Genomic DNA, 26,537 nt, shown 5'->3' on the forward strand with positions numbered 1-26,537 from the left:
AAGGCATTATTGTGTGTGTTCTATAGCAACTCTGGTCCAGTGTGCTTCTATTGTAGTCATTTTCAAGGTTCACTGTCTTCACCAAAGATACTACAGCACTTTGAAATAATGCCTATTGGCATGTTTGTGTTTGTTTAGGACCCTTTAGACACAACATGCGTTTAAAAATTTGTAGCAATTGATATGGGTTATGGATATATGCATAATATCCCCTATTTTTGTATATTGCTTAAAGTGTTCAAATTCTTACATTACACACTCCTTGAAATATACAATGTCAGATGTCACAGTGTGAGTCTGGAGAGCATTGAAGTCATATAATAGTATCAAAGAATGAAGAGTTGCGGTTATTGTCCAGACCAGAAGTGGTTTTTTAAGATAAAAAATAGTCAGATAAACACCAAAAAGCTACTTGAGTGAAAACCACCGATTTTTGCATTAGTTGACATTTACCTTATTTTTGTTTCATTATAATAATTCCTAGGCTCTGAAGATCAAGTTCTCTATGTTGCTAATGACACTGACATCCTGGGTTTTGCATATCCATTCAACTACAGTGATGTTCATCAACAAATATCACATATTGAACATAATTCGAGGATAACTGGAATGGATGCATATTTTCAAGGGAACATGATTGTTTGGAGTACTCAGTTTAATCCTGGAGGAATTTTCTACAAAAAACTTCATGACCGAGAGAGAAGGCAAAGTAACAGTGGCTTGATAGTAAGTAAACAAACCCAAAGATTGCAAACAGCAAACATCTTTCCATTTATTTTTCTTTTTAATTGTTTATAATAACATGATGATTTAATAAGCCAAAATTCTTATTTGATAATTATTTTATTCAAATAGTACATGTCAAATTAAATTACTATGCCTTTCCTTTCAAGGCTCTGGGAGAGCCTTTCATGGCTCTAGGAGAACACAATTATACTTAAAATTGTTCTACACAGAAATAACCAATATGTTAGAAACTGGGAAATATTATGTACTAGGAAGGTATACATATACTTTTTTTTTTTAAGAGGGAGAGAAAAAAAAGAGAGGATATTATATGTATAAGTGATATGGTTTAAAGAAGGGCATGAATTTTAAATACTTGGAAGACAGAAAATTTAGATACGCCAAAGGGAGGCCTAATTTCCTGTGACCAGGTAAACAATAATATTAGAAAATCTATGAGAAGCACTTAAAAATGAAACCAGTATTTATTTATTTCTTTATTTAAATGTGTAGTTATTTTTAAACGAGTATAAATGTAACTTTGGCATTTGCTGCAGAAATGTGGATTTTTCTAACCTAGGGTAACTTCAAGCAGTCTTTACTTATAAACAAATGAAGTGCAGATTGATATTCATTTTACCTAATCTATATGTAGAAGATTCTCAGGAATACATTATTGCTGAACTGAAGATAACAAAATGAACTGTATGTCCATGTTTCTACAATTCTCTAAATTTAGATTTTCAACTGTATTAAATGTGATGGCAAAAGGAGAGTTACTCAGTTACTCTTTTTTTTATTTTTTTCTTGGCCACTAGAAGTGAGGTTAGAAAGAACATCTTTCTAGCTGTTTCCTTAAAATTAAGAGTTAACAGGGATGAGCTTACATTACATGGATGCTTTTGTATCCAGTAGAATAAACACCAATAGCAACAGTAGACTAATCGTTCATCTGTCATTCAAATCTTGCACATCTGAAACCAGCTCTAAGTACCTTTCCACCAAGAAAATTACCTTTGAAAGTGAATGACATTTCTGACCTTTGAGCAGAAACCCTGAGGATGCAGGCACCAGTGGACAGTTGTTCATGATGTCATGAACAACTGATGGCATGAATATGTGTGGGAAGTAGATCTAAAATAGAAGATTATTCCTAGCATTTCTGTTGGTAACGTATGTCATTCAAGTTTTGGGGCAGGATACTTTGAGAATCTAAGTATTCACTGAACATGTGGATTAATTGTACTGTGATATTTTTTTCATATGAAAGTTGCAGATACCTGTACCTAAGAAATCCTGCTAGACAAATCTCTGTATCAAATTTCTTATGTAGAGAAAATAACAAACTTGTAAAGTCTTGTGAAATAATTGTATTGTTTTTTTGTTGTTGTTGTTGTTTCTATTGATTTCTTTTATTTCTTTGTGGTTAACATCCAGTCAACTTCTACAGGGATAAGTATAGTCTGTTGGCCCACAACATCTTTAATGGATCTGTGCTTTATTATAGGTCCATAAAATTCAACATAAACTTCCTTGAGAGTTCTTAATAGTCCAAGGGTTGAAATTTTCCTGATTGATTCAATATTGTCTCCATGTTTAAATGAATAAAGTAAAAATGTTATTATGATTACTATTTTTTTTATTTTATTTTTATTTCTGTTTTGCCATTATGCCAGAATACTTTCTAGTCACTTCCTTCTAAGTTGAGGTTATTGAAATACAGCTTTGCTTTCCCAGTGTTGCATGAAAAAAAATATGCTTTTATTTATATACTATTTTCCTCCAACAGCTCAGGCCAGTAGATGCTTGTGAAGGTGCTTCCTCCAAACCATACAAGGCTTTTTACAAATCTGTATGCGGAAAATGAACAGAATTGAATATATCTGAATATAAGTTGGAGACCTTTCATTTATCATAGAATCAGAATGGCTTGGGTTGGAAGGGACATTAAAGATTATCTAATTCTAACCGCCTTGCATTTGTATTTGTGAAGCATTTATTTCTCACTGCTTTAACCTCTACAGAATATTTTCCGAAAATTATCTCATTAATACTCAAATACTATTGCCATATATGTAGCAGATCAGTGATTTAATTAATTTATAGTGTTGCTTTAGCACTGTCACTTAAATTTTGATTTTGAAAAGCTTGAAAATTTCTTATACTTAACTCAAGTTTTTAATGGATAAGTTTTCAAAGGTTACATTGTTAACTTCTATATCTAGACTTTGATATGTAAATCAGGATGGCAAACTTGAACAAACTCACCTGCATTTTCAGGTAATTGCATTAATGCAGAAAATACATCTCAACTGAAATTGCTCTATGGAATTAGCATATCAAGAGCCTTCCTCAGAGAACAGCTTTGAGTATCTCTTATTTTTCTGTGAAAAGGGGTTTAAACTTGGCATAAATTGAAGCATTAAAGGAAATAGTAAATATCAACTCTGAAGAGTTTATTGGCAGATACAGAAGAGGATTACATTCTTCAAGTTCATTTAAGTGAATTGGTGATAACTGGTGCAGCTGTTTACTGGTATAATCCTTTGAGAGAGGATATATGTTATCTGAGGTGAATATTCAACACAGTGATTTGCCACTTAAACTCAAGTGCTGTTTTTTCATGGAAGAGAACACAAAGCTGAACATTAAAATAATTGTACTGTATAATAGGAAGAAAAACATAGGTTTTGTAATGTATTTAATCAGTATATTAGCAGCTTGCTCCAGGCTCACTGTTCTGAGAGCTTAACAAGGGCCCTTAACCACTCCTCCGATATAGCTATCTACCCATGTACTCCCAACTTTTCCCCAGGTCATGGGGAACTCAGTCCATTGCTTTAAATGGAAAAATGGTTTAAATGTTCTACTAACCCCAGCTAAAATGTACCATAGCTTAAATACGTTCTTTTAATGCACCTTATATGAAGTAAAGGTGGTATCTAAGTCTGCAGACAGTAGTTTGAAATCTATAAAATGATAAAGTTTGGTTTACAAAAACTTCCCGGATTACCCTCACAAATATTTTCCATGACTTATGTGTTTCATGAGGTTACTGGAACTGACCTGGGTATTTTTACCTCACAGTATACTAATTATGCAGAAGGGCTAAGAAATACTATTAAAAAAAAAAAAAATCCTGCTCAGATCCATACACTGAGATGTTCCAGTACACACCATGATACCGTTAGTACAGGAGAGCTCCTGTGCAAATGCTTGATGACAATAGCAGATATCCAGGCTCAAGGAATATTTAAGGAATATCTACACTGGTCTTTTCAGCTGTTAACTGATTGGAACAGTAACAGGTTTTCTGCTTCTTTTTTAGTTGTGCTGATCATCAGAATGTTTTTACTATTCTTAAAGGTAACAGCATTAAGTTATGGCTTTACATTAAAGTGGCAGCTCTGTATGGATGATGTTTAATTATGACCTTAGGAGAGCCTCTCTGGGATCAGACAGATATGTTATTTAAATGATCCTACTTATGTAACACAAACAGTGGTTTGGTAAATACTTGCATCTACTGGGATGCTCATCCGTTAAGGAAATTTTCTGTTTTCAGAAGTGAAAGACTAAGAATTTTCAAGTATCATCTTTTCTAATTTATTTTTATTGCTATCTATTATTGGATAATATATTATTTTTAATCAAGATACATTTAAAAAAAAAAAAAAAGCAATAAATCATTCTCTTACTCTTTTTCTACAGAAATGCAATACCAAAAACATCTCTAAAGAAAACAGCAAAAATACTTCTTCATATGTACTTATGATAGAACTTATATTTTTAATTTGTCTTTTCTTGTTAAAATGCTGAGCACTGCATGGTGATGAATTCCTGCTGTATGTGTAACATAAACTTCTTCCAATCAAATTCAGCTTCAGAGATTGATTTCTAAATGTAATCTATCATTATATCAAAACTATTTCCAAATCCAAGTTGTTACTATAGCTTTATTTATTTATGTACCTTTAAAAGATGTTTTACAATAGGCAACAATTCAGATAAAAAATGGTCAGTCTGACATGTTCAGTAGATGTGCAGAAACTAACATGTTATAAAAGGTTATCAGGCTTCAAATCCCAGATTTTCTAATAAGTTGTAGTAAATTATATTCAGCATCAGAGTGGGCTAAAAGAACTGTAGAAAATAAGATTTTGTTCCTATATTTTCATCCTTATTCTGTATGCAAAAATCATTCTTTAAAATTAACATAATCCAAATAACCTATTTAGGTAAAAGCTCATTTACAATAAGTAATTTTCTTAGACAGCACAAGAAGTTGCATAAGACATGAGAAACATGATATAGCTAGGCTGAGACTTAATGAAAACAACTGAGAATTAAATGGCAGTAGCATCAGCTAGTTTTTTTTATTCTCTCCTTTTAAGCTGTTATACCAGATGTCTGCTTTCCATTTCTTATGGTTATCTCCTTGTTAATTTGATCTTTAATATGAATCCAGCATTGCTGGAATTTCACTTCTCCTGTATAGTTGAGATTGAGGAAAGGTCAGTGTTAGTAAGCAACCCAACGTTGTTCCAGAAGTTACTTAAGAAGTAAAAAAAAAAAAAAAAAAAGGATGTTGCATTCAGGTTATTGCAAGAGTATTTTCAGAAATACTCTTAAAAGAGTATTTCTGAAAGCATATCCTGCTTGTATCGTCATTTTGTAAAAAGATTTATGATTTATGATCTTAACTAAAAAAAACTACTATGACCTGTGTTTTAAAGAAGTACTGATTTGTAAATTTGGTGGTTGATTTTGTTGGTTTAATATTCATCTAAATAGGAAGTCAGGGTTCTCTTTACATTTATAATGTGTATTCTATGACATTTTTGCAGGATTAAAGTTTTACAAACAACGGGCTATCTAAATTCACCATTGCACGTCTTATTACTTCACCTAGAGATTGAAATGACCTTTATTTTATGATGAAAAAAAAAAGTCTACAAATGTCTTTGTGGTATTAAGGATACCCAAGGAAAAAAGTTATTTTATGGTTTTCTTTACTGATTTCAGTTTACTGATTTCAGTTACTTAGTTTACTAGCATTCTGTTTCTGCATTTGTCAAATAATAGAATTTTTTTGTTCATAGCTTAACTTGATATAATTATATGTAAACCAGTATACAATTGTTACATGTATTTAGTTTGTGCAAGTATTAATTTTTGTTGATATATATCATTCATATAAGAAATAATTGGGTAGTTCTATTTTATAGATTTTACTTCTCTCTTCAGGAATTTTAGTAAATTTCAGTAAATATTCTTCATATGTATCTCCAGTTCACAGTATGATATGGTCCCTTAGGACCGTATTTTAGGATCTAGTCTTTAATCTGTGGAATCATAATACAGATATGATTTCATAGAAACCAGATATGATGGTTTATAATCTCAAAGATGTAATCAGTCAAGACTCTTGTAAATGAAGCTGAATAGCTCTAGTTTTAATTGATGGTGGAGCACAATTAACAGCAAGGGAGGAAAAGTGCTTCAATAGCTTCTTTACTACTGCATACCAATATTGGGCAGAATACAAAGGTATTTTTTTTGCAGTGTTTTGAATGTAGTGATTTTATTTTTCCTTGGCAGACTCCTGAGGTGCCATAACTCGGAATGGTCTCAAAAAACATTTCCAATGAGGAGGGTTAGGTTGGGATTGCATTGCATAGCTTGGTTTTCATAGAGTATAATAAATGCATAATCTTGTTTTTTTCTTCTCCTTTTGTTTGGAATTTCGATATGCAACATTTATTTACTTCAGCATTAGTAGTTCATGTATCTCATGCCTAAGTGCTGTTTTCATAATTTAGGTAGCCCAAGACTTGATGAAACAGTTGTTTTGAACCATTGCCTTGTTCTTTGTTGAGTAGAACTGTGAGCAGCCTGGTTCCACTGCTTTTACTCCTACAGGTGGAGCCTGCGTTTGCATTGAAGTGTTTTAATTTTTTCATGTTAAAGCTAAATGTTCCTTGCCAATACAAATCTGTGACTATACAGCTGCTGTGAACGATCATTTCATTAAATCTGACTTTAACATCTGTTCCTTTTAGTGTCCAGAATTCAAAAGACCTAGGGGTATTGCTGTTGACTGGATTGCTGGAAATATTTACTGGACCGATCATTCCAGAATGCATTGGTTCAGCTACTATACAACTCATTGGACTAGTCTGAGATATTCCATCAATGTAGGTCAATTGAATGGACCTAACTGTACAAGACTCCTAACGAGTATCGCAGGAGAACCATATGCAATTGCTGTAAATCCTAAAAAGGGGTATGTATGTTTCAACATTACTCTGTTTTTGTAATTCAAACAGCAATGCAAATGAAGAGAAACAAAATGATATCCACTAATGTGGATATCTATGACTTTTCCAAGTCATTTACTTAACCTTGCCAACTCAGATTACTTTTATGTAAATCAGGGTGAGCTACCTCCCATCTTTCAGGTAGGTTGCTCACCAAAAAAAAAAAAAAAAAAAAGAAAAAAAATTAGTATCTATAAAGTGTTCTGAGGTTTAGTATAGGCTTCTATCTTTTTTCTTCTCTCTCTCTCTTTTTTTTTTTTAATGTAATGCTTTTAGGATGATGTACTGGACGGTTATTGGGGATCGCTCTCATATAGAGGAATCATCTATGGATGGTACACTGAGGAGGATATTGGTTCAAAAGAATTTACAAAGACCTACAGGTATGCACCTTATCCATTCTTCTTAATTACATGGCATTTCCAATTCATTGTGGACTTTTTGTCTGAATTCTCATTTCTCAGTTTGCAAATATATATTTATTGTATACTCTTTCATATATATTCAGGATATTGATGTGCAGCTACTAATAAAAAAATTTAGGTATTTTTTTCAAACAATGCATCTTGATATGACTTAAACTTTTGTAACAAAGCTTAACTGGTTAATTTTATCAAGCAGTACCAGAGGACTATATAAAATCAGTTTAAAAAAATGATTTGTTCAATAACACTTGACAAGCAAAATCAATTAAGGGAACATCAGTTAGCAGAGAAACATGTTTTCTAAGACTGTGTGTGAAGTCTTACAGCCTATTACAGTTAGTTTCCTGAATACGCTGCAAAATAATATAAAATGAGGTTTTAGGTGTTCACAGAAGCAACAACTTCATTATCTCAGTATTTTACAGAAGCATTTTGAAGCTTGACAATGCATGTTGAGATCTTGTGAATTACCATTAAGACGCCATTGTCAGGATAAAAGTAATTTTTTTTGACAAAGGAAGTGATAAATCAATAATGAAGTGGTTCTCTCTTAAATATCAGCATCCTGTCTTGAAACCACAAACAATGTGTTTGCAACCCATTTTCTCATGCAATATTTGATGTTTCTTCAGGCATACAATGATAATTTGTTATTATTGTATTGCAAATTGTTGTCCAAAGTTGTCCAACTTTGCTATGCATATCTATTGAAATACAGGCTTCTTTCTAGAGGTTACTATCTAAACATCAGTTATAAGCTGACACTATCTCCACCACAAGTAGTAATATTTTAATAGACTTGTAAGTCCCTAGCTGAGGTGGGTTTATGGAGTTGAATATGCAAATTACACTCACCCCACAAAGGTCATACCCTTCCTTTATTGACATGATTAGATTGAAATATAACAACTTAAGGTATTATATCCGTGATAAGAAAAGCTCTGAGGAGAAGAAGCTAATGCTCCTTTCTAGGCAAATTTGAAATACAATAATATATAGTCAGTAATAAATTCAGTAAGTAGATTTTGATTATTAGGATTGAAAGAGATCATAATTTAGTTTATCAGAACTCTTGCTTATTTTTTGCTGAGCTTCTTTGATAAAACATTGTGAACACGCCAGATACACAGATCTTTAAATCCAGTTCTAAAAAATATATATTTTTTTTCACTTTGTGTTATCTCTGATATAGTGAAAGAATCACAGAGGACTTTTTTTGATATTTCAGTACTACTAAAATGCAAAAAAAATAATTTTAAGCTGGGGACTGGACTGGGGATTATTTCTAAAATATTCTCTGTTACAAGTACCTTATAACACACAGAGTTGACACATTGTGATATTTAACCAGAAATTATTCTCTTTAACTGTATGTCTGAATTCTAGTGTTTCTTTTAAAAACTTTTTCTTTAACAGAATTGCAAATAGAAACATATTTCACTGGTCTGTGCATTGCACATCCTCTACTTCCTCTCATCTATCTGTAGCTGATTAATTTATGACCTTAAGAAGAGAACTTTTGCTGTTACGTATAATTTCTTTTGATGTATTTTTTATTTTTTTTCTGACTTACCTACTTACATAACTAGGAAGAAAAATACTTTTCCCATTCTTATTAAAAATACACTACATCTTTAGGAGCTCTGAATTAAATTCTTTTATGCTTCAAATATTGTCACAGGTTGAAACTTTTGACATGACTTAAAATGACATTAATCATTTAAGCATCCCCTGGAGTAACATGGACTGCTCGATTTAACTATTTCATTATTGCCTAGAGGCTGAGTAATCACATCGTTCTCCGTCTTTGATTCTTGTTTGTACTCTCACTCTCTCACTTTTGCTCTCTTTCCATATATATGGGTGTAAACACATTTGTGGATATTGCTGTTTAATTCTTGCAACACTTTCAATCTAATTTAATTAAAACAATCTTATTTTTAGTTCTGTAATAATTACTACATGTATGTATGAAGTTTTGTTGGTAACGATTACATAGCTATATATACATTTGTAGAAACAGTATAGATTCAGCATACAACATCAAATGTGAATGCATTATAGATCCTAACATGCAGTCACACTAGGTTAGAAAGCTATTGGTTAGAAATCTATTAACAAAAGAGATTTTTTGTTGATAGAGAAAATGACAGGATTAGATCCTATGTTTATATTCCCACTTGGTAGATATCCAGTACCTTGCTGAGGTACTGACTTGGATGTGCAAGTTTAAGAAAGTAAAAGAAATCAGTTGGCTCAAGGAAGGTTTAAGCTGCAGTTACTATATTTTGTTCCTTGGTTTCCAAGCCTGTATTTTCCTTGTCATCTTTATCACTGGAATATGAATGATAGAAAACTGTATATTTAATAAAAAAATTCAACCTCTGTATACTTGGTTGAACTTTTTTTTTTTTTCTTTTCAGGTCTTGTAGTTGATCAGTTCAGTCAGCGTTTGTTCTGGGCTGATTTTGAACTATCTGTTATTGGAAGTGTTCTTTTTGATGGTTCTGATTCAGTTGTGTCCGTGAGCACTAAACAAGGTATGAAGAGGATTTAGGTAACATGATTTCTGTTTTATTGGGCAAAAATTTTACTATACTGAGAAACTATGTAAGAAAAAAGCATTCGCTTTTAAGAACTAATATTCATTGCTTTTTGTAGCTAATACTTTATATATTATCAGAAGAAATATGTGTTTAAGTTTTAAGTAATCTAATGAAGTTACTTTAGGAAAACAAATACAGAATTATATGTGCATATTTCCAAGATTGTTACCTATTAGTTAGCTTAGTTACTGTTAAATGCAATTGTGAGAAATATTTGTGTGGCCTCATTTGAATTTACATTACAACAGGAGGACCTTGACTGGTTAGAAACTGGAGCTTTTGGCATTGCATAGGAATTGTAAAGTTCATAGATCCATAGACTATCTGAGCTGGAGGGGACCGACAAGGATCATTGAGTCCAACTCTTGATTTTCAAGGACCACAGAGAAAATCAGACCATGTGTCTGAGAGCATTGTCCAAATGCTTCTTGAACTCTGGCAGGGTTGGTGCTGTGACCATTTCCCTGGGGAGCCTGTTCCATTGCCCAACCACCCTCTCAGTGAAGAACCTTTTCCTGATCTCCATTTTGAACCTCCGCTGTCACAGCTTCAAACCCTTCCCTTAGGTCCTATTGCTGGCTGGTCACCAGAGAGAAAAGATCAGCATCTGCCTCTCCACTCCCCTTCATGAGGAAGTTGTAGACTGTGATGACATCTGACCAGAGTCAGTTTGGAAGAAAAAAAAATAATTTGGTTTTCCAGTCAGTTAACAATCACAGAATTCTACTAAAAGAATGTCAGTTGGGAAGGCTTCTTTCAGAAGAAGAGATTCTGATCAAGCGAACTTTGCCTTTAATCAATTGCATGTTGGCTTTTTAATAATTTGATGATATATGTAATATTATTTTATGAAATTTTAGTAGAAATTCAGAACATTAAAGACTTAAAAGATGTGAAAGCACGCTGAGGAATGCTTAGTTGCCAGTTGGTATTGGATTTTCATCTGGGATGTTATTATATCTGGTGAGAGAGAGAGTGGTCTGGAATTCACCAGAGGCTTCTGGAAAACACTAGCTGCTAAAAATGAGGAATTGGTAGAGGCTTTGCATTTTATTTTGCATTAATTTACCATCATTATGAATTAAAATATGTGTAGTATAAAAGGTAGTCTTTAATCAGCTGGTCTTTCTTGTAGGGTTTCCCTTCTTCTCAATGTTCAACCATTTTCTGAGGTTGAACTGTGTGGAATGCTACACATTTAGTTGCTGGTAGTATGGAAATAATTCGTTTTAAGAAGATTGCTTTTTAAAAGGCAATCTTTGTGGGTAAAAACTGCACATGCTGAATAATAATGCCTTTTAACTTGTAATTGCAATTCAATTTAAGTTATTATTAAAATAAAGCTGTTTACTCTTTGTATATGAATATATATCTATGTGTATTATTTTTATTTAAGGTTTACTGCATCCACATAGAATTGACGTTTTTGAGGATTACATATATGGAGCAGGTCCTAAAAATGGTGCATTTAGAGTACACAAATTTGGCAAGAGCCTTGTGGAATACCTAAGTGTGGATGTTGATAAAGCAAAAAGTGCCTTGATTTTTCATCGCTACAAACAAATGGACTGTGAGTAAGCATAATTACTTAAGACTAAATATTTGGGAAGTGCATCTCAGGAAAATAAACAAAAACCTAAAAGTAACCATCACCTGTAGAAAAGTAAAACATATCTTGGCTGTACATAGTGAAAATAGATTTAGTTATATTTCTTTATATAAGTTAAATTTAGGTTTTGATCCCTTTTCTTTCATTTGAAGAGATATTAGACAAATGCCTGCCTTGTATACCCACATTGTGAATGGAATATAAAAAAATTAGAAAAGAGCTGAATACAAATTAGGGTTTTTACTGCATATTACCAATATGTTTCTTGTTACTGGAGTAAATTCTATCATGGCCTGAATCTTATACTGCAATTTGAGTGAATGCTTACTGTTTTCAGGCTGTTGGTATTCTAGAAACTGGAAGTGTATCAGAATTTTGTGATTATTTCTTCCCAGTTCTCTAACACAGTATAATTCTAAAACAAAAACAAAGAAAGAAAAAAAAAATACCAAATACAAAAAATGTATTTTAAAAATATTTTCTCTTCTGAAACAGTGCCTAATCCATGTTTGGGTCTGACATGCGAATTCATCTGTTTACTCAACCCATCTGGTGCATCATGTGCTTGTCCGGAAGGAAAATCATTGGTTAACGGAACATGCATTGATCAGAGCCTTTTAGGTAGGTATTGAAAACTGTGTGAGAAGCAGGAAATAAAGAAATGGTCAATTTTTTTATAGCAAGAGTTTAGCCTGTCTGTGAGTCAGAGTTTTGTTATGTTATTCATCATAAGTATTACATATTTGAAATGGAAACTAAATATGAAGACGCATAATGCCTGATTCAGAAAATTGTTTATATTCATCAAAATAAAAAATTAGCTTTCCAGCTGGTTTGATACAAAATTATATTGGAAAATGAACGTGCATACATTTTGACCAAAAGAGGTTTGAAAAGGTCAGAAGCGTTTTGGATTTCAAATTAAACAAGAGACATTCATGAGAAAAAAATAAAAGACCCTCAGGAAACAACTCTGCTTAGACTGCAACAATGGTTAAAAGGCAGTAAGAACAACATAGCAAATTATAATGAGTTTGAAGTAAAAGGAAAAGAAGAAAAAAACAACTGAAATATTTTTATCTAAAATGACCTTTTTTGGTAATATCTAATAATCCTTAAAATCAAAACAGAAGAAAATAGATTTCATGGTAAAATAGATACTGAATTCTTGCTCTCTCTATATCTCTCCATATATATTATATATATATATGCATATAATATATAAGGCTAATCCTAATGTAGTTGAAATGAATTCCTAACCAGCTTGGATTTTAAAAGGTTCTAGATCTCACAGGATAGGGTTTCTTTTGTGTTTGAGAAGTCAGTGATAGAAAGCATTAGTATACTATACAAGATCTGTAACTTTTAAGACAGATCTATTTAAAAACCCTTTGTCTTCAGGGAGAATCTGCAATTGCTGTCCCTCCAAGTATCAGCTCTTTGTTCATCTGAGATGGAAACATTTCTACCTGGCTACTTTTGATTTGTTATCGGAAGCCAGAAATGCTTCAATACAATTTATTTTTCTGATGATACAGTACAATCTAAAAATTATTTTCAATGACCCATAGTTACTACTTAGCTGTCTAACCACTTTAAGGCTCTTGCTCTATTTCTTGTGACTATAGCCCCAAATTGACTCAAATTCTGTTTCATTGGATTGTTGTTGATTTTTTAACCAAAGAAAATTGAGGTAAGTCTTGAAATTCTGCATAATAGAATTGCCTTTCTACAAAAGTCTTGATTCAGTGGATTGATTTTTCTTCATAAGTACTATGTGAAGAATTATAAATTGGCTTTCTGTAAGACTAAATCCAGATTGCTCCAGACAGCTGTTTTACCAACATCTCTTGCAACGGATGAAAAACAGTTTGGGGGCTTAATTTGGCATTCTAAAGCTAGAGTTATTGCAACGCATGTGTTGTATCATTCAGAATGGTTTGATAATAAAATGAAAGTGATTTCATGTGTGTTCTTAGATAAGCTTCCATCTCTCTTTTCCCAAGCAGATTATGACTGACTGAGCACGTTTTTTTTCTGTGATACATTTCTTGACTGTAGCAGGCCTAACTTTTTCAATTTAGAAGCTACTCTTTCGATTTCATATTGGTAGAGTACCTCTTTATATTTCTGAGAGACTACTTAATTTGAAACCATCAGGTTCATTGTATCTAATTGTCTGTACAACAGTGATGCTAAATATGTACCGAGAGGTTGGAAATGTAGAGACTTGCACTGGAGGAAGACAGTGTGTATCACAGCTGAATGAGCAAAAGTAATGGAATGCTTCCATGAGTTCAGTATTCTGGGGGTGAATATTTATCACTTTTCATTTTAAGAAGGGAATATTTATGCTGTCTTGACTGGATGAAATGCCTGAGAAAAAAGTTGTAAAGACTCAGATCTGACATTGCTTCTGAAGAGAGATGAAACATTACTTTATCACATTGTTGCCTTCAGCACATTTCTGTGAAGGCTTACCCACTGCGCACACAAACTGCAGGTAGATCGAGTGCTGTGGCTGGGGACGTAGAGGTTAATCCCTGTATGCCTTCTTCTTCATCCACGAATTCTGCCTCAGGAAGCTGTACTAGCAAAAGTTATGGCAATCCATATGCTAGCTTCTGATTTCTGCCCTGCTTTCAGATTGTTTAGATACCAAATAGAACAGTGTAAAACACAGAATTCTGCTTTTGGTTTGAAAAAATATTTGATTACATAACTATGTTCTGTATTTATAGAAAGGTATACCATCGAGAATGATATATCCCAGAACAGAAGAAAATGGGTTAAATTACAGCAGGTGTTAGTTTCTTCTCACTGTGCATCCTTTTCTTAGCCCTTTCACTTCCACCTAGGGTTTTAAACCAAATGGATTTTTTAAATAATAAAAAAAATAATCTGAAGGGAAATCAAGGTCTTCCATACAGCGTTCAGACAAATTTCAGAGGTTACAACTTGTTCTAATAATCTAACAGACATTAAGACTCTCATCTGCAGGGACAGAAAAATTTGCACAACCTTAGCATAACATTTGAACTCTACTTTCTCCTTAATAGGTGCATTCAGCTCAGGAAAGTATGAGTTATGCACTTCTCTTTGGGATAGTCAAGAACAAATACTTTTCTGCCCCATGAGATGATTATTTTCCACTATTGGAAGGGAAACTTCTTGTGCCAATGACTGTCATTCATTAACCATGTGCCTCATCTCTCCATTTAGCTGGCTAGTGGATATTTCAGAGGAATAAAAATAGCAAAAAGTAAGATACATTTTTCTCAAGAAAGAAAAGGTTGTTATAGAAATGCCAATGAAAAATGTGTATGTGTGTGACTGAGGGAGAGAGATGGATCACATAAAAAAAATTGGACAAGTGAAGGAAAAAATATCAGTGAGATTCAGAATGCTTTGTATTGCTGCTTTTTCAGTGTTTCTTCTGTGTAAGATTTTACTTTCAGTTAGAGGAAAGAGGCAAAGAGCACAAATAGGCCATAAATTCATTAATTTTTCTGTCATATAGTCATATTAGGAAGAAAAAACATAAGAAAAACCACAAATCAAAGTTATTCTGTTCTTTATTGAAGATGTATTAAGATTGATTAGACAAATCAAGGCAGCTGAAGAATAAATAACCAGGCTAGAAGAAAATATATAAAATTATATGACCTGTAACCCTTTACATTTTTTCATGTTAGATAGATTCAGTAGCTAGACTGGAAGTACTATAACAAGTGAAATTATTTACTTCTGACATTTCAGAACTGAAAAGAACAGCTGAGAGGTCTTTGAGTCCAAGTTCCTGCTAGCACTGACTAGTATTGAATTGACTCCAGATTTCTGATTTATTTTACGTTGCTTTGTTCCAGAAGTGAATGCATATTACAGATGTTCTCAGCTCTTTTATCCTGGGGCCTTTATTCACTAATTCAAATTAAGAGTGTGCAGCTTTTTATAAAAATTCTTCTGTGTTTCTCTCCTGTATTGTTTTTTTCTTCCTGTTTTCTCCTATGGGATCGTTCTGCTCTTGTCTCGCACACAAAGGCATCTGATCCTCTTTTGTACTTGGCTGATGTGAATCAGCAAGAGTAATTTGACTCTTGTATTTACTTTCAGACAACAAAACAGCAGCATTAAAAGCCCTATACTGTTAAAGTCTAACATAGTATCTTTAAACTCGCTTATCCATTACATCTTCCAGTCCTAGTTTGTTGTTTATTTAGAGTCCAAAAGTATTGTAGCAACTTTTCTTCATTTCATATCAGAATTTTATTTAAACTCTTGAATTTGAAGTGTTGGATAGAGAACAAAGCCAGCAGCAAATTTTAGTAATCTTGTTATGATGGAGAATTTAACAACTTTTATGTTTTTCCAGGTCAACCACTGACCACTGCATCAAGTTTTAACATATGTTGCATTTAAACTGTCTAAGACATGAATACCTAAATTTTTGAAAGGCAATTGGATTAGAATTACTGTGGGCAATTTTTGGTTCAGTATATTTTCCTGAAAATATGAAGGCATGTATTTCTTGGTGTGATTACAGTAACTTTGAAGTTTGTGGTCCATATTTCATTCTTATAAATATGCTTTATGATATTTTATTTTTCTGTTGAATTAATAATGTCTGTCATAATTGTTTTGGTTTTTTTTTCAAATTTTGCATCTTAACTCTGCAGAATTGGTCTAGAAGAGAACTATAACTGATGTTTTTAATGTGCAATCAGAAAGGTTCATAAAAATCAGCGCTTGTCTGTACTTTGGTATTGCTCAGTTTTTACTAAGCTCTGCTCTATAAACTCATGACTAATGATAAGTAAAACAGATAAGATAAGCAAAACAAAAATAGACCTTTTCTCCAATAAGTTATGCCACATTATCCATTTAAACAACTTCTCTAATGAGTCACTGAAGAATGGTTCATGGAACATCAAAGGATTTAATGAACCACCTAAATAAATAAAATACTGAGGCATCTTCAAACTTCCAAGTACAAAGTAGCTTTGTTACAGTAGATGAACATATCTAGGGTAGATACCAAAAAATGAAGAACATATGGTATTTATTATTGTTACTGTAAACACCTGAAGTAATGTAGTGCCACTCAGTCCTCCACAGGAACTTTGAGATTTGTTGTCTAGTTTCAGCTTAATTTGAGAGAAGTGTAATAATCAGCCGAGAAAATAATATATCTGAGATCAGTTTAAGAGCAACAAGTTAGTATGCAAACATCAATTTATGAGAAGGATTTAAAGGTTGAGTAGTTTCCTTTTAAATATTTTGGATAAAATTTAGTTAAGAAGGGTGTTAGTTAAAAGAGTGGAAAAGAGATTAAAAAAAATCAAATAGGAAAAGGCAAACCACTTCATGCTGAGGTTACCAGAAGACAGGGAAGTTTTCTGAGATCCCCCAGATGAAACCAAAATTCATTTTTTCATTTCTTAAACTAAGAACGATAACTTCAAACAAGAATTCATAATAACTGCTGTCCTCAGGAGGTCAGTTTTCCTGTCCCATCATTTTGATGAAGCACAGCTGCCAAGTAGATGTGCCCATGCCAGTACATTGGTACAATACCAGCCTCCAGCCCTGCTGTATAGCTCCCACTGCCTCTGGAAATCTTAACAGCCTTTCCAGTGGGGGCTCAAGGTCTTCTAAGTGATATATATATATATATATATATATTCATTTTCCACACTGACAGAGATCGGTAGTTCCATTTAAAATACGAAAGACTCTGTTTTGCCAGTTACACGAAATGGAATTGTTGAAAACAGTTGTGTGCTCTTGCTGCAGATGATACCTGCAAACTAACCTGTGAAAATGGAGGAAAGTGCATTATAAATGAGAAGGGGGATCCCCGATGTCACTGCTGGCCTAGTTACTCAGGTGAAAGGTGTGAAACCAACCATTGCTACAATTACTGCCAGAACGGAGGAACCTGTGGAGCCTCTCTCCTTGGTAAATATTTATGTGCAGCTTTATATTATTATACCTACTGTAATTTAAATGTTTGATATGTGTCTAGCTTGTGATTTCTTAATCTTTGTAACTTCTTTCCTTTGTTTGTGCTTACATTCTATGAAATATAGCAGCATATACTACACATATACTTTATAATGAATAGTGCTTTTCTTTCATGTATCTCAGTATTTTGACAAAACTAAACTACATCCCACAAAAGCAAGCATGTAAGTATTCAGTGTAAAAACACATACTGAGATGTGAAAAGGGAATTGTAAATTGTAAGGTCAAGTCAAATCACATCTGGAAAAGTCCCACACATCTTCTTGTTGCTCTCTCTGTATCTCAATTCTCTCTCTAAAGTCTTAGGTGCTACTGGGCATACATGTTGAGTTGTTTCTTTAAGCTACAAAGTGGTGCGACTTAGATTTTCCCTGTATCTTACTGGACTTCACAAAATAGGCATTTTCCTCATCTAATTCTCCAGAAGAACTGGTTGATCAGAATTAAAATCCTTTGTTTGCCTGAAGAAATTTGAAATCACATTTCTTATCTCAAGAGAGATTTTCCTAACTGTCAAAATGTGCATATTTGGGAATTGATCCGTGTCCCTAACATGTAGGACATTCGAGGTTGTATGCTTCAATTAAACACTGTTTGGGCTAGAAAGGGAAAGTGTGTTAAGAAGTACTCTAAAATTTAGTAATTATGTGAGAAAGCAGATGAATTCTATTTCCTGTTCCAAGGAACATATAAATATTTTATTAAAAACAGGACAGCTGGAGGAGGAAGAGTTTGATGTCTAGTCTCTTCTTAGAAGCTGAAGTAGAATCATTTTCTCCTTTGTGTTGAAATGACCAACATCCTCGTTACTGAAAGGAAAATAGAGGCATTGGACCATATAAAAGGAGTTTGTGACTGTTTAACACAACCAAATGGACTCCCCTGTAATGCAGAATTAATCTTAGTCTCTGTGATAGAGGGGGGCTTACATCTTAATGCTTTCCTCAACATTCCTTACTAATTTAGCTTATATAGTTCAGTAATTCAGTTTCACTTACTATACTGGCTTCTGTGGATCCTCTTCTGATTTACAGACATATGGTAGCAAAAATCCAAGTGAATCCAAACCGAGTATTTTGTTGTATGCTAAACAAATGATTTTTCAGTTCTGAGTGTTTGAGGATTAATAATGTTTTTCATAGTTAATATTACTAATAATGGCTAAATATTAGAAAATAAGAATTACTTGTACAGTCAACTTGAAGTTGATTAATTGTACTTGAAACTGCTTCTAACAGCTAATGGAACTACTGACACAAATGATAAACAGAGATTTGTATCAATTTAGTGAGATCAATACACGTTTAGTGAGGACATGCAAGTGAATGAAAGACAGTCATGGGTGATTTAAATGATGTGCAGAACTTCGCTGTTGTCTGAAGAGAGGATGTTTACTCCCACATCTTTAAATGTCACGCATTTAATTGATACTTCTGTGGGGTTAAAAGGCTGTATATAACTAGTAACTTAGCTCCTGTGGCACAGCTCAGTTCTGAATCCCGGACCTTGGGGTTTTCCTTTCCTTTTCTTTTGGCAGTTGGCAGTAGCCATAGGGCTCACTCACCTGCAGCAACTTGTGCTTTCTTTACCAGGCAGCTAGCAGTTGTTGTGCTCACACAGCTATTCTGTAACCTGGATTTTGAATATTTTTTTCCTATTAAATCCAGCATCTGAAATCTCTCAGTCTTGCTGAAATAATTAGTGTAGTACATTTGGTCACCAGTGAGTAAATGAGAGATATGAGTGTATTATACAATATACTTATGCTGAATTGTTAATCATGGTCCCATCTGCTATAGAGGGCCTGGAGATGCAGACGTTGTTCTTATTTCTTTTGGTCTCAAACAGGATTACATGCCTGTATCAAAAACATATCACGAGAGCCAGCTTGGATGTCACCACAATCCACATTTCAATGTTCAGTTGCCTGATTTTGGGAATCTGAGCCTTTAACTGCATCACAAGTTTACTGTACCAAAATTAGCCAAAGCATGCCAAGCCTTTATTAGCTAAGACCAGCACAGAACCATTCCTGCTCATTACTAACGGAGACCTGGCCATTAAAATTGCAGCTTCTATTTGTAAGCAAAAAGAGAGCATCTGACTCCCATGTCCTTATGATGTCAAAATTTCTGATGACTCTTACTGGGCATACCTGCTTATAGGAGTAGTATTCTGCTTGGAAAGTCCACTTTCCAAGTTTCATTTAATTTTTAATAATCATATTTCAAGTTAACCAGATTTCCCATCTGCCATGTCCAATTCATGAGAATAGCCATGCCTTGAAGCCTGTGCCATAACTTTCATGTGCTGGAGACATGGAAGAAATGGAAGACCATATATCTTTCTAAATCAAAGTGACTCCATCCAGCATTCCAGATAAAACTTTCAAATTGATCCACACCTCATTTTCCTTGCATGCCTTGCCCCTGGACCCTGTAAATATTCTATTAGGAAGAAATCTCTATTTCTTATCAGACTATATTTCTTATCTATATCAGACAATAAATTGTGTTTTCCTGAAACAAACTAACACGTCAGTGAGATGTCCCCATGTCCTCGTTTAATCTAATCCATGGTATACTAAAGCCATTATATATTTTACAGAGGGAAGCTAAACTGGATGCCCTTAAGACATTGAAAACTGCAATTTATTAACTCAACAAAGCTTAATTCCTTTTTTTTTTTTTTTTTTTTTGCATCAACTGTTTCTTCTTTCCTGCTGGATATACTACTATGCTAAACATGTTACTGAGTCACTGAATTCAGTCAATGCACTTTTAGCTGCAAGGGCTGCATATACCATTCACATTTTGGACTGAGGGTGTGAAATCTGAAGCAGAGCAGCATTCACTTACTTCCTTCTCATCATATCAGCCTTCCAGGCAGAGCTGATCTGCCTCATCAGGTTCATATGAGAGTTGTTAGTGGGCATGTTAGTTTATCCTTGCACATTGCAACACATAGGTTCTTTATTACAGGATTTCCTCCACTATTCATTCATGGCTGCAGAACTTTAAAGTAGGCATTATATTATGCCCAGATTTCCAGTGTTACTTCCTCCCAGGCTGACCTGTCCGCTAGCAAGAAGTATGGTACATGCTGTTTATTTTTGTTTGCATGTGTAGAGAATTCTTTTACATCTGGAAAGTGTAAAATTTCTATTTTAAGTCAGCTCAGTATCATTTTGTTTCACTACTCTGATCCTATCTGTGCATACCATGTTCCCAAAAAGTTCCTCCTAATGCAGCTTTTGATCCATGACACAACTGGCTCATCAAACATCAAACTGTCCTGCTAACTGCTGCAAACACATTTCACCTTTGTCTTTTTCTTTTTTTTTCCTTTTTTTTTTTTTTTCTTTTTGTTCAAAATGATGCAGCATTTTCCTTTGGAAGCTGCAACAGGCACATGTGTGCTAGTGCCAATCTAGATCCTACCCACAAAATATAAATGACCCATGATAACTTCAGCTTGCTTTAATCTGTCTTTTGTAGAAGCTCTGATTGCCCTTATTGATTTTCTTATATTATCTAACTCAAATAGCCTCGATGGAGTCAATCTACAAGTGTTGTTCTACACGCATACCCTTTGGAAAGCTGAGGGACTGTGAGGAAATTTCCAGGGCAGAGCTGCAGAGCGTGTGCCACAGGGCTAGCACTGGTGTGAGCAGAGGCAGCTGCAGGCCATCAGCATGCTGAGCGGGAGTCAGGGTAGGGTACACAGGGACCACTTAGCAGCTCTATTTCCACCATTTCCCAGTTTAAAGGAGTCAGTTGCTGTCTGTTATTTCTGCCACAATGGGCTTATGGAAGTGCCCCTGTGAATTTTGTGTTGCCGGAGACGAAATCTGGACCACTTGATGTGGTGTTTGCTCATCCAAGTTGCTGTGGTGCATGCCTTCTGACTTGAAAGAAGCTGGTTCGGGTGCATGCTGCTGGTGTTTGCCCAGAAGCCTCACAGGAAAATGAACTTCTGCAGGAGCCCAGCTGTTGTGAGGTTTCTGTAGGACTTGGGAAGTTTCTTTGTTGTTGGATTCTTGCTAGAAAACCAAGGTAGATACATCCTGAAAACAGATCTTTCATCATTTTCCAATAAAAATGGAATGACACAGCATATAAAATACACTTTTGGCAAATATGTGTGTTCTAGCGAATGTGTAAATTCTGCTCTCTTTCACTACCTAATATATAATAGGAATGTGATAACCAATTAAGTAAATTGCAGAGTATTACTCATTTTTTAAAACATGATTGTGCTAAATCTTTGCTAGATGTGGTAAATTGTAGAACCTCATTATCTGCACACAAATGTTAATTTGTTAAACAAATCCCACTGGCAATTCAGGGATTATTCACTGTTGGTTTACTTACTGCTAAGCCTTTTGGCAAATTCCTATGTGAACATTATATAGCTAGAGATTGGGGCAGCTTTAATTAAAATTTATAAGTTTATGACAGTTGTATTGAACTACAAAAATTGAACAAAGAAAATGTCATCAGTTAATTAAAAGTACACATCTGAGACGTGTAATTAAAAGTTTGGATATAATAATGAACACTTTCCAATACCAAATTAATGGGAATTTGGAAAAAAAAAAAATGTTACCATAAAAAACACACTTCCTTTTTACTTACAGTTAAAGGTAAAAATGTTGGATCAAAATTTTACGTGTCTTGAACACAATACCAACATTTAACTAGTTCACAAAATTAGATAAATCTTTTTTACTATATTTATGGTTCAAAGTTTATATTTAACCACATAGAACCATGGTGTTTGTATGAAAGCAAGTAAAAATTTGTTATTTCCACTAAACAAAAATTGACTAAACATATGTTTCTATGTATATATATAAAGCAGTTTTTATTTTATGTTCTGTAATGTAAACAAAACAAGATGGTTTGGGGACGTGATGGTGCATACTGGAAACACTAGCAAAGTAAACAAGTTCTTTGATAATGTCTGGTCAGTCCCAGTAGTTCAAACTGGGAAGCTTCCAAGGGGCGTACTGTCCTGGTTTTGGCTGGGACAGAATTAATTTTCTTCATAGAGGCTCATGCAATGCTGTGTTTCAGATTTTTGATGAAAATAACAGTGATAATACAGTGATGTTTCAGCTGCTACAGAGCAGGGCTCACCCAGAGCCAAGGACTGCTCAGCTTCTCATGCTGCCCTGCCAGCCAGGGGCTGGGGGTCCCCCAAAGGCTGGGAGGGTCACAGCCAGGACAGCTGAGCCAGGCAGCCCAAAGGGACATCCCTCAGCAATAACACTGGAAGAGTTGGCTGGGGTGGGGCTGCCTCTGCTCAGGAGCTGGCTGGGCATCAGTCAGGAGGCAGTGAACGATTGCTTTGTACCTTGTTTTATCATCATTACTATTATTCTCATTTCCTTTTCTTTCCAATTGCCTTCATCTCAACCCACTGTGGGTAAGGGGTGGGCAGTGAGCATACAGCTGTGTGGTGCTGAGCTTCCCAAGAGCTTAAAGCACAACACACGTACATCTTTTTGTAGCCAGGACAGGGGAACGTACAGGAAGGATGCATGGTTTACTGGGGGTTCTGGTGTGCAGCTGATCCAGGGGTCCCACAAACAACCTTGGAAAGAGCAGCCTTTAAGACTACAATAATGCATTTTGGGATGGTTCTTTTCTCCTTTTTTTTCACAACATGGAGAGAATACATATCTATTGGGATTGATCCCAATCAGCTCAGCTACTAATTATGTAGTGTAATACAGCTTCTCTCCAGTACTGTTGGTTCAGTAAAGCTAATTATGGTTCATCAGCATCAGAGAAATGAATTATTGTGATTCCCACAAACTGCTGATAACTACTCTAGAGGACATAATATTACTTATAGTAGGCTGGTGTGCCACATTGTTTTAATAGTGACAGCAAGTGAAATATGCAAATTAAATAGATTGTACATAACGAATAGAATACACATATTGCTGGTAGGGAATTTACCATGGACAAAAAGAAATAAATTACCTATGTCTTGGTGCAGACATTAATCTAGATGATCTAATTTTTTGAAAAAAAAAAAAATAATAAAAAGCTTACAAAAATGGTGTTTATTTTCCTAAAACAAAAGGCTGTACTTTATTTCTTAAAAAGGCAAGCAGAATATCTTATGTGGTCATATCAAATGCAGAATATTTCTCTGTGGTCTAGGTAATAGCATGAATCAAAAATGTTTGCCCTACAGCTTTGTTCATTACAAAATAAATTCAAATAGGATTTTTGGATATATGACTAGATACATGAAATAAATCACCTAGATATTACAGGAACAATGCACTAAAATATTAATTAGCTATTTTTTAAGATAATTTGAAAAGCAGTTTGCTATTATATATCAAATTGAATCAGGAGACTAGGGGTAACTACAGCCTCTGTGCTAATTGAACATTTTAAAATTTGGGTCTTTGACAGCTTCTTACAGATGTGTTTCTGTTGTTATTGTTTTGTTTTCTTTTTGCAAGAAAGGGGGAAACTACATTTCATCTTTATGGCAAAAGTTTCATGTTTTGGTCATGTCCTACTGCCAAAACCAACATCATATATCTCAGGGTCAGCATAAGGCATTGTTATTTAACTTGCTAAATTATGTGCAAAATTTTTGGAAAAAAAAAACAGTTTTTTTTTTTTTTTTTTTGTGTTTCATCAGTTTCACAGTTAAGATTAAAACTTTATATTTTTTTGAGAGAGGAGACTATAGATAGAATCTTCAGAGAATAGTGACAAGTACATTGCTTACTCAAATAAATGTCATTATAGTTTTTTGCTATTTGTTTTATGTGTCCTGTCAGTCCTCCCTTAATTATTATTTGGCTGCAATTCATTTGTGTAGAATTATTATTTATAATTACTTCAAATAGAAAATACCCACTGATATGGGGAGTTCATCCCTTGGTATGGGGATGCAAGTAGCAAACATCCACTTGCTACTTTCTCACATGTAGTAAGAAATTCAGTTTATCCAAAAATTGGGTTAGGAATAGTAAATCACAAAGTGTGCCTGTTCACTGTAATGCATTGAGTGTGGAGAAATCCTGAACAAAAAGATGTGCTTCTTGTTTTCTAGGTATTATTATTACAGCTTTCGAATTGGAACATTTTCATGTGAGATGTTGAAAATATGTTGCTATTTTGTCCTCCTTGACTACGAACAAGATTTTTCAACATAGGTAGTCAAAAACAGATTTTTTTTTTCTTAGGATTAATATGCTAGGGGTCTAAAGAGTGAAGGCTAGGGTACTGATTTGTAATAGGTACAGGAAAAGACAGTATTCTCATACAGTCCATTTGAGGGCTGCACTGAAGAAAAAAGAACTCAAAACTGGGATTATTTTTTTCTTTGGATTTTTTTTTTTTTTAAATAAAATTCACCAAAAGATGAATCTGAAGAAGTTAATACTTCATAAGCCACTTATCTTATTAATATTTTTCTATACTATGTTGTGAATATTTTTCTATACTCTGTCATTAATATGTCTGTTGTGGCACAATTCAGGGATTAAGAGATGACTTTTGTCCCTGCATAGTTCTAGTCCTGAAACTTCATAACGAGTGTAAATGTTTATATTCTCTGTGCATGAGATGCAGTGGTTGTTAGTTAGGATATATGACATCTTGGTTAATGTAAGTATTTTCTTTGCAAGCATAAATCAATATTTGGATTCTGTGCTGTGAAAACTTGTTTGTCTTTGTTTAATACTGTAGTTTTATTAAACTGTTCTTGGAAGCACTTTATATCCAAAATAATTTATGAGAATAAGGCAGATGAAAATGTCATTATTATTATTACTATTATTTCAGATGCCAACAGTCTGTGTAAAATAGGCAATGAACTATTAACATTACTAAAAGTCATGTTAAATTCAGTGATAAAAATGGTGTTTAGGCTATACTGAATTAAATTTTCATATAACTGTCAGCCATTTGGCATATTTATAAGGCTACATTAGCAAAGAATAGAATAATATTTTCTACAAACTAGGAAAATATCATGGTCCATCAGTTTAAAAAATAGGGGAATATTGGTAATAAAAAACAATTTCAAACTTATATTTGAAAATAAAATATCACTATTTTATTTGAAAGATTGATTCAGATGTGAAAACCTCTGATTCGAGGGCAGAAATTTAAGTACAAGTGTATACATGGGGAAAAACAAAGACTCTGTGCTAACATCTGAGTTCAACATCTTTGATTTAATGTTTAGATCACAGGAGACAGATATGAATAACCAGGCTGATGCATATTAAGCTAGTTGGAGCTATTTTAAGTCAATGGGTTTGTTCCTGCTGTACTCATTAGAGGAAGAAACTTACTAATCTCATGGCCTTTAGGATGATTTGCAAAACACTTTAAAGTATAGTAGCTTAAAATAGAAAGTATAGAAAAGAATTGCATGAAGGGTTTGATGTAAAATAAGAGTAAGAAGTTAGGGAAGGAAAAATAATAAATAAATTATTCTACATGCCTTAGAAAAAGTAGAAAAAATAAGGGTACTTCACCTGCATTGAAAAATTCTTCCATGAACATGATACTAAATGATTATATGACATTAAAACAAAGGCAGACTGGAAGAAATAGAGAATTGTGGAGCTTATGGCATATTTAGTTTAATCTGTGTAACTTTAATGAGACAGCCAACTAAATAGAACAGAGGCAAGAAAAAGAAGAGTCTCATTGCAGAGTTTTAGCTGCAGCATCAGGAGACAATGTGAATTTGATAGTTGTGGATACCTATACCAGAGATTGTATAAAAATTACTGAGGAAACAAGGAGTGAGACAAAATACGGCAAGGAAGGGACCA

The 26,537-nt window shown here is 33.9% G+C and overlaps 1 protein-coding gene across 9 annotated transcripts in view; it reads left to right on the plus strand.

Moving 5' to 3' along the window:
• The window catches only part of LRP1B (LDL receptor related protein 1B), a 666,036-nt gene that overhangs the window by 610,483 nt on the left and 29,016 nt on the right, over positions 1 to 26,537 (plus strand). For all 9 annotated transcript variants that reach the window (XM_068687099.1, XM_068687103.1, XM_068687100.1 and 6 more), the window contains 7 exons: positions 485 to 726; positions 6,789 to 7,012; positions 7,323 to 7,429; positions 9,895 to 10,011; positions 11,474 to 11,647; positions 12,182 to 12,307; positions 17,480 to 17,644. In XM_068687099.1, the coding sequence (XP_068543200.1) occupies positions 485 to 726; positions 6,789 to 7,012; positions 7,323 to 7,429; positions 9,895 to 10,011; positions 11,474 to 11,647; positions 12,182 to 12,307; positions 17,480 to 17,644 (1,155 nt within the window). The remainder of the gene's footprint in view (positions 1 to 484; positions 727 to 6,788; positions 7,013 to 7,322; positions 7,430 to 9,894; positions 10,012 to 11,473; positions 11,648 to 12,181; positions 12,308 to 17,479; positions 17,645 to 26,537) is intronic.

Source organism: Anas acuta, chromosome 6 (assembly GCF_963932015.1).
Source record: "Anas acuta chromosome 6, bAnaAcu1.1, whole genome shotgun sequence".
NCBI lineage: Eukaryota > Metazoa > Chordata > Aves > Anseriformes > Anatidae > Anas > Anas acuta.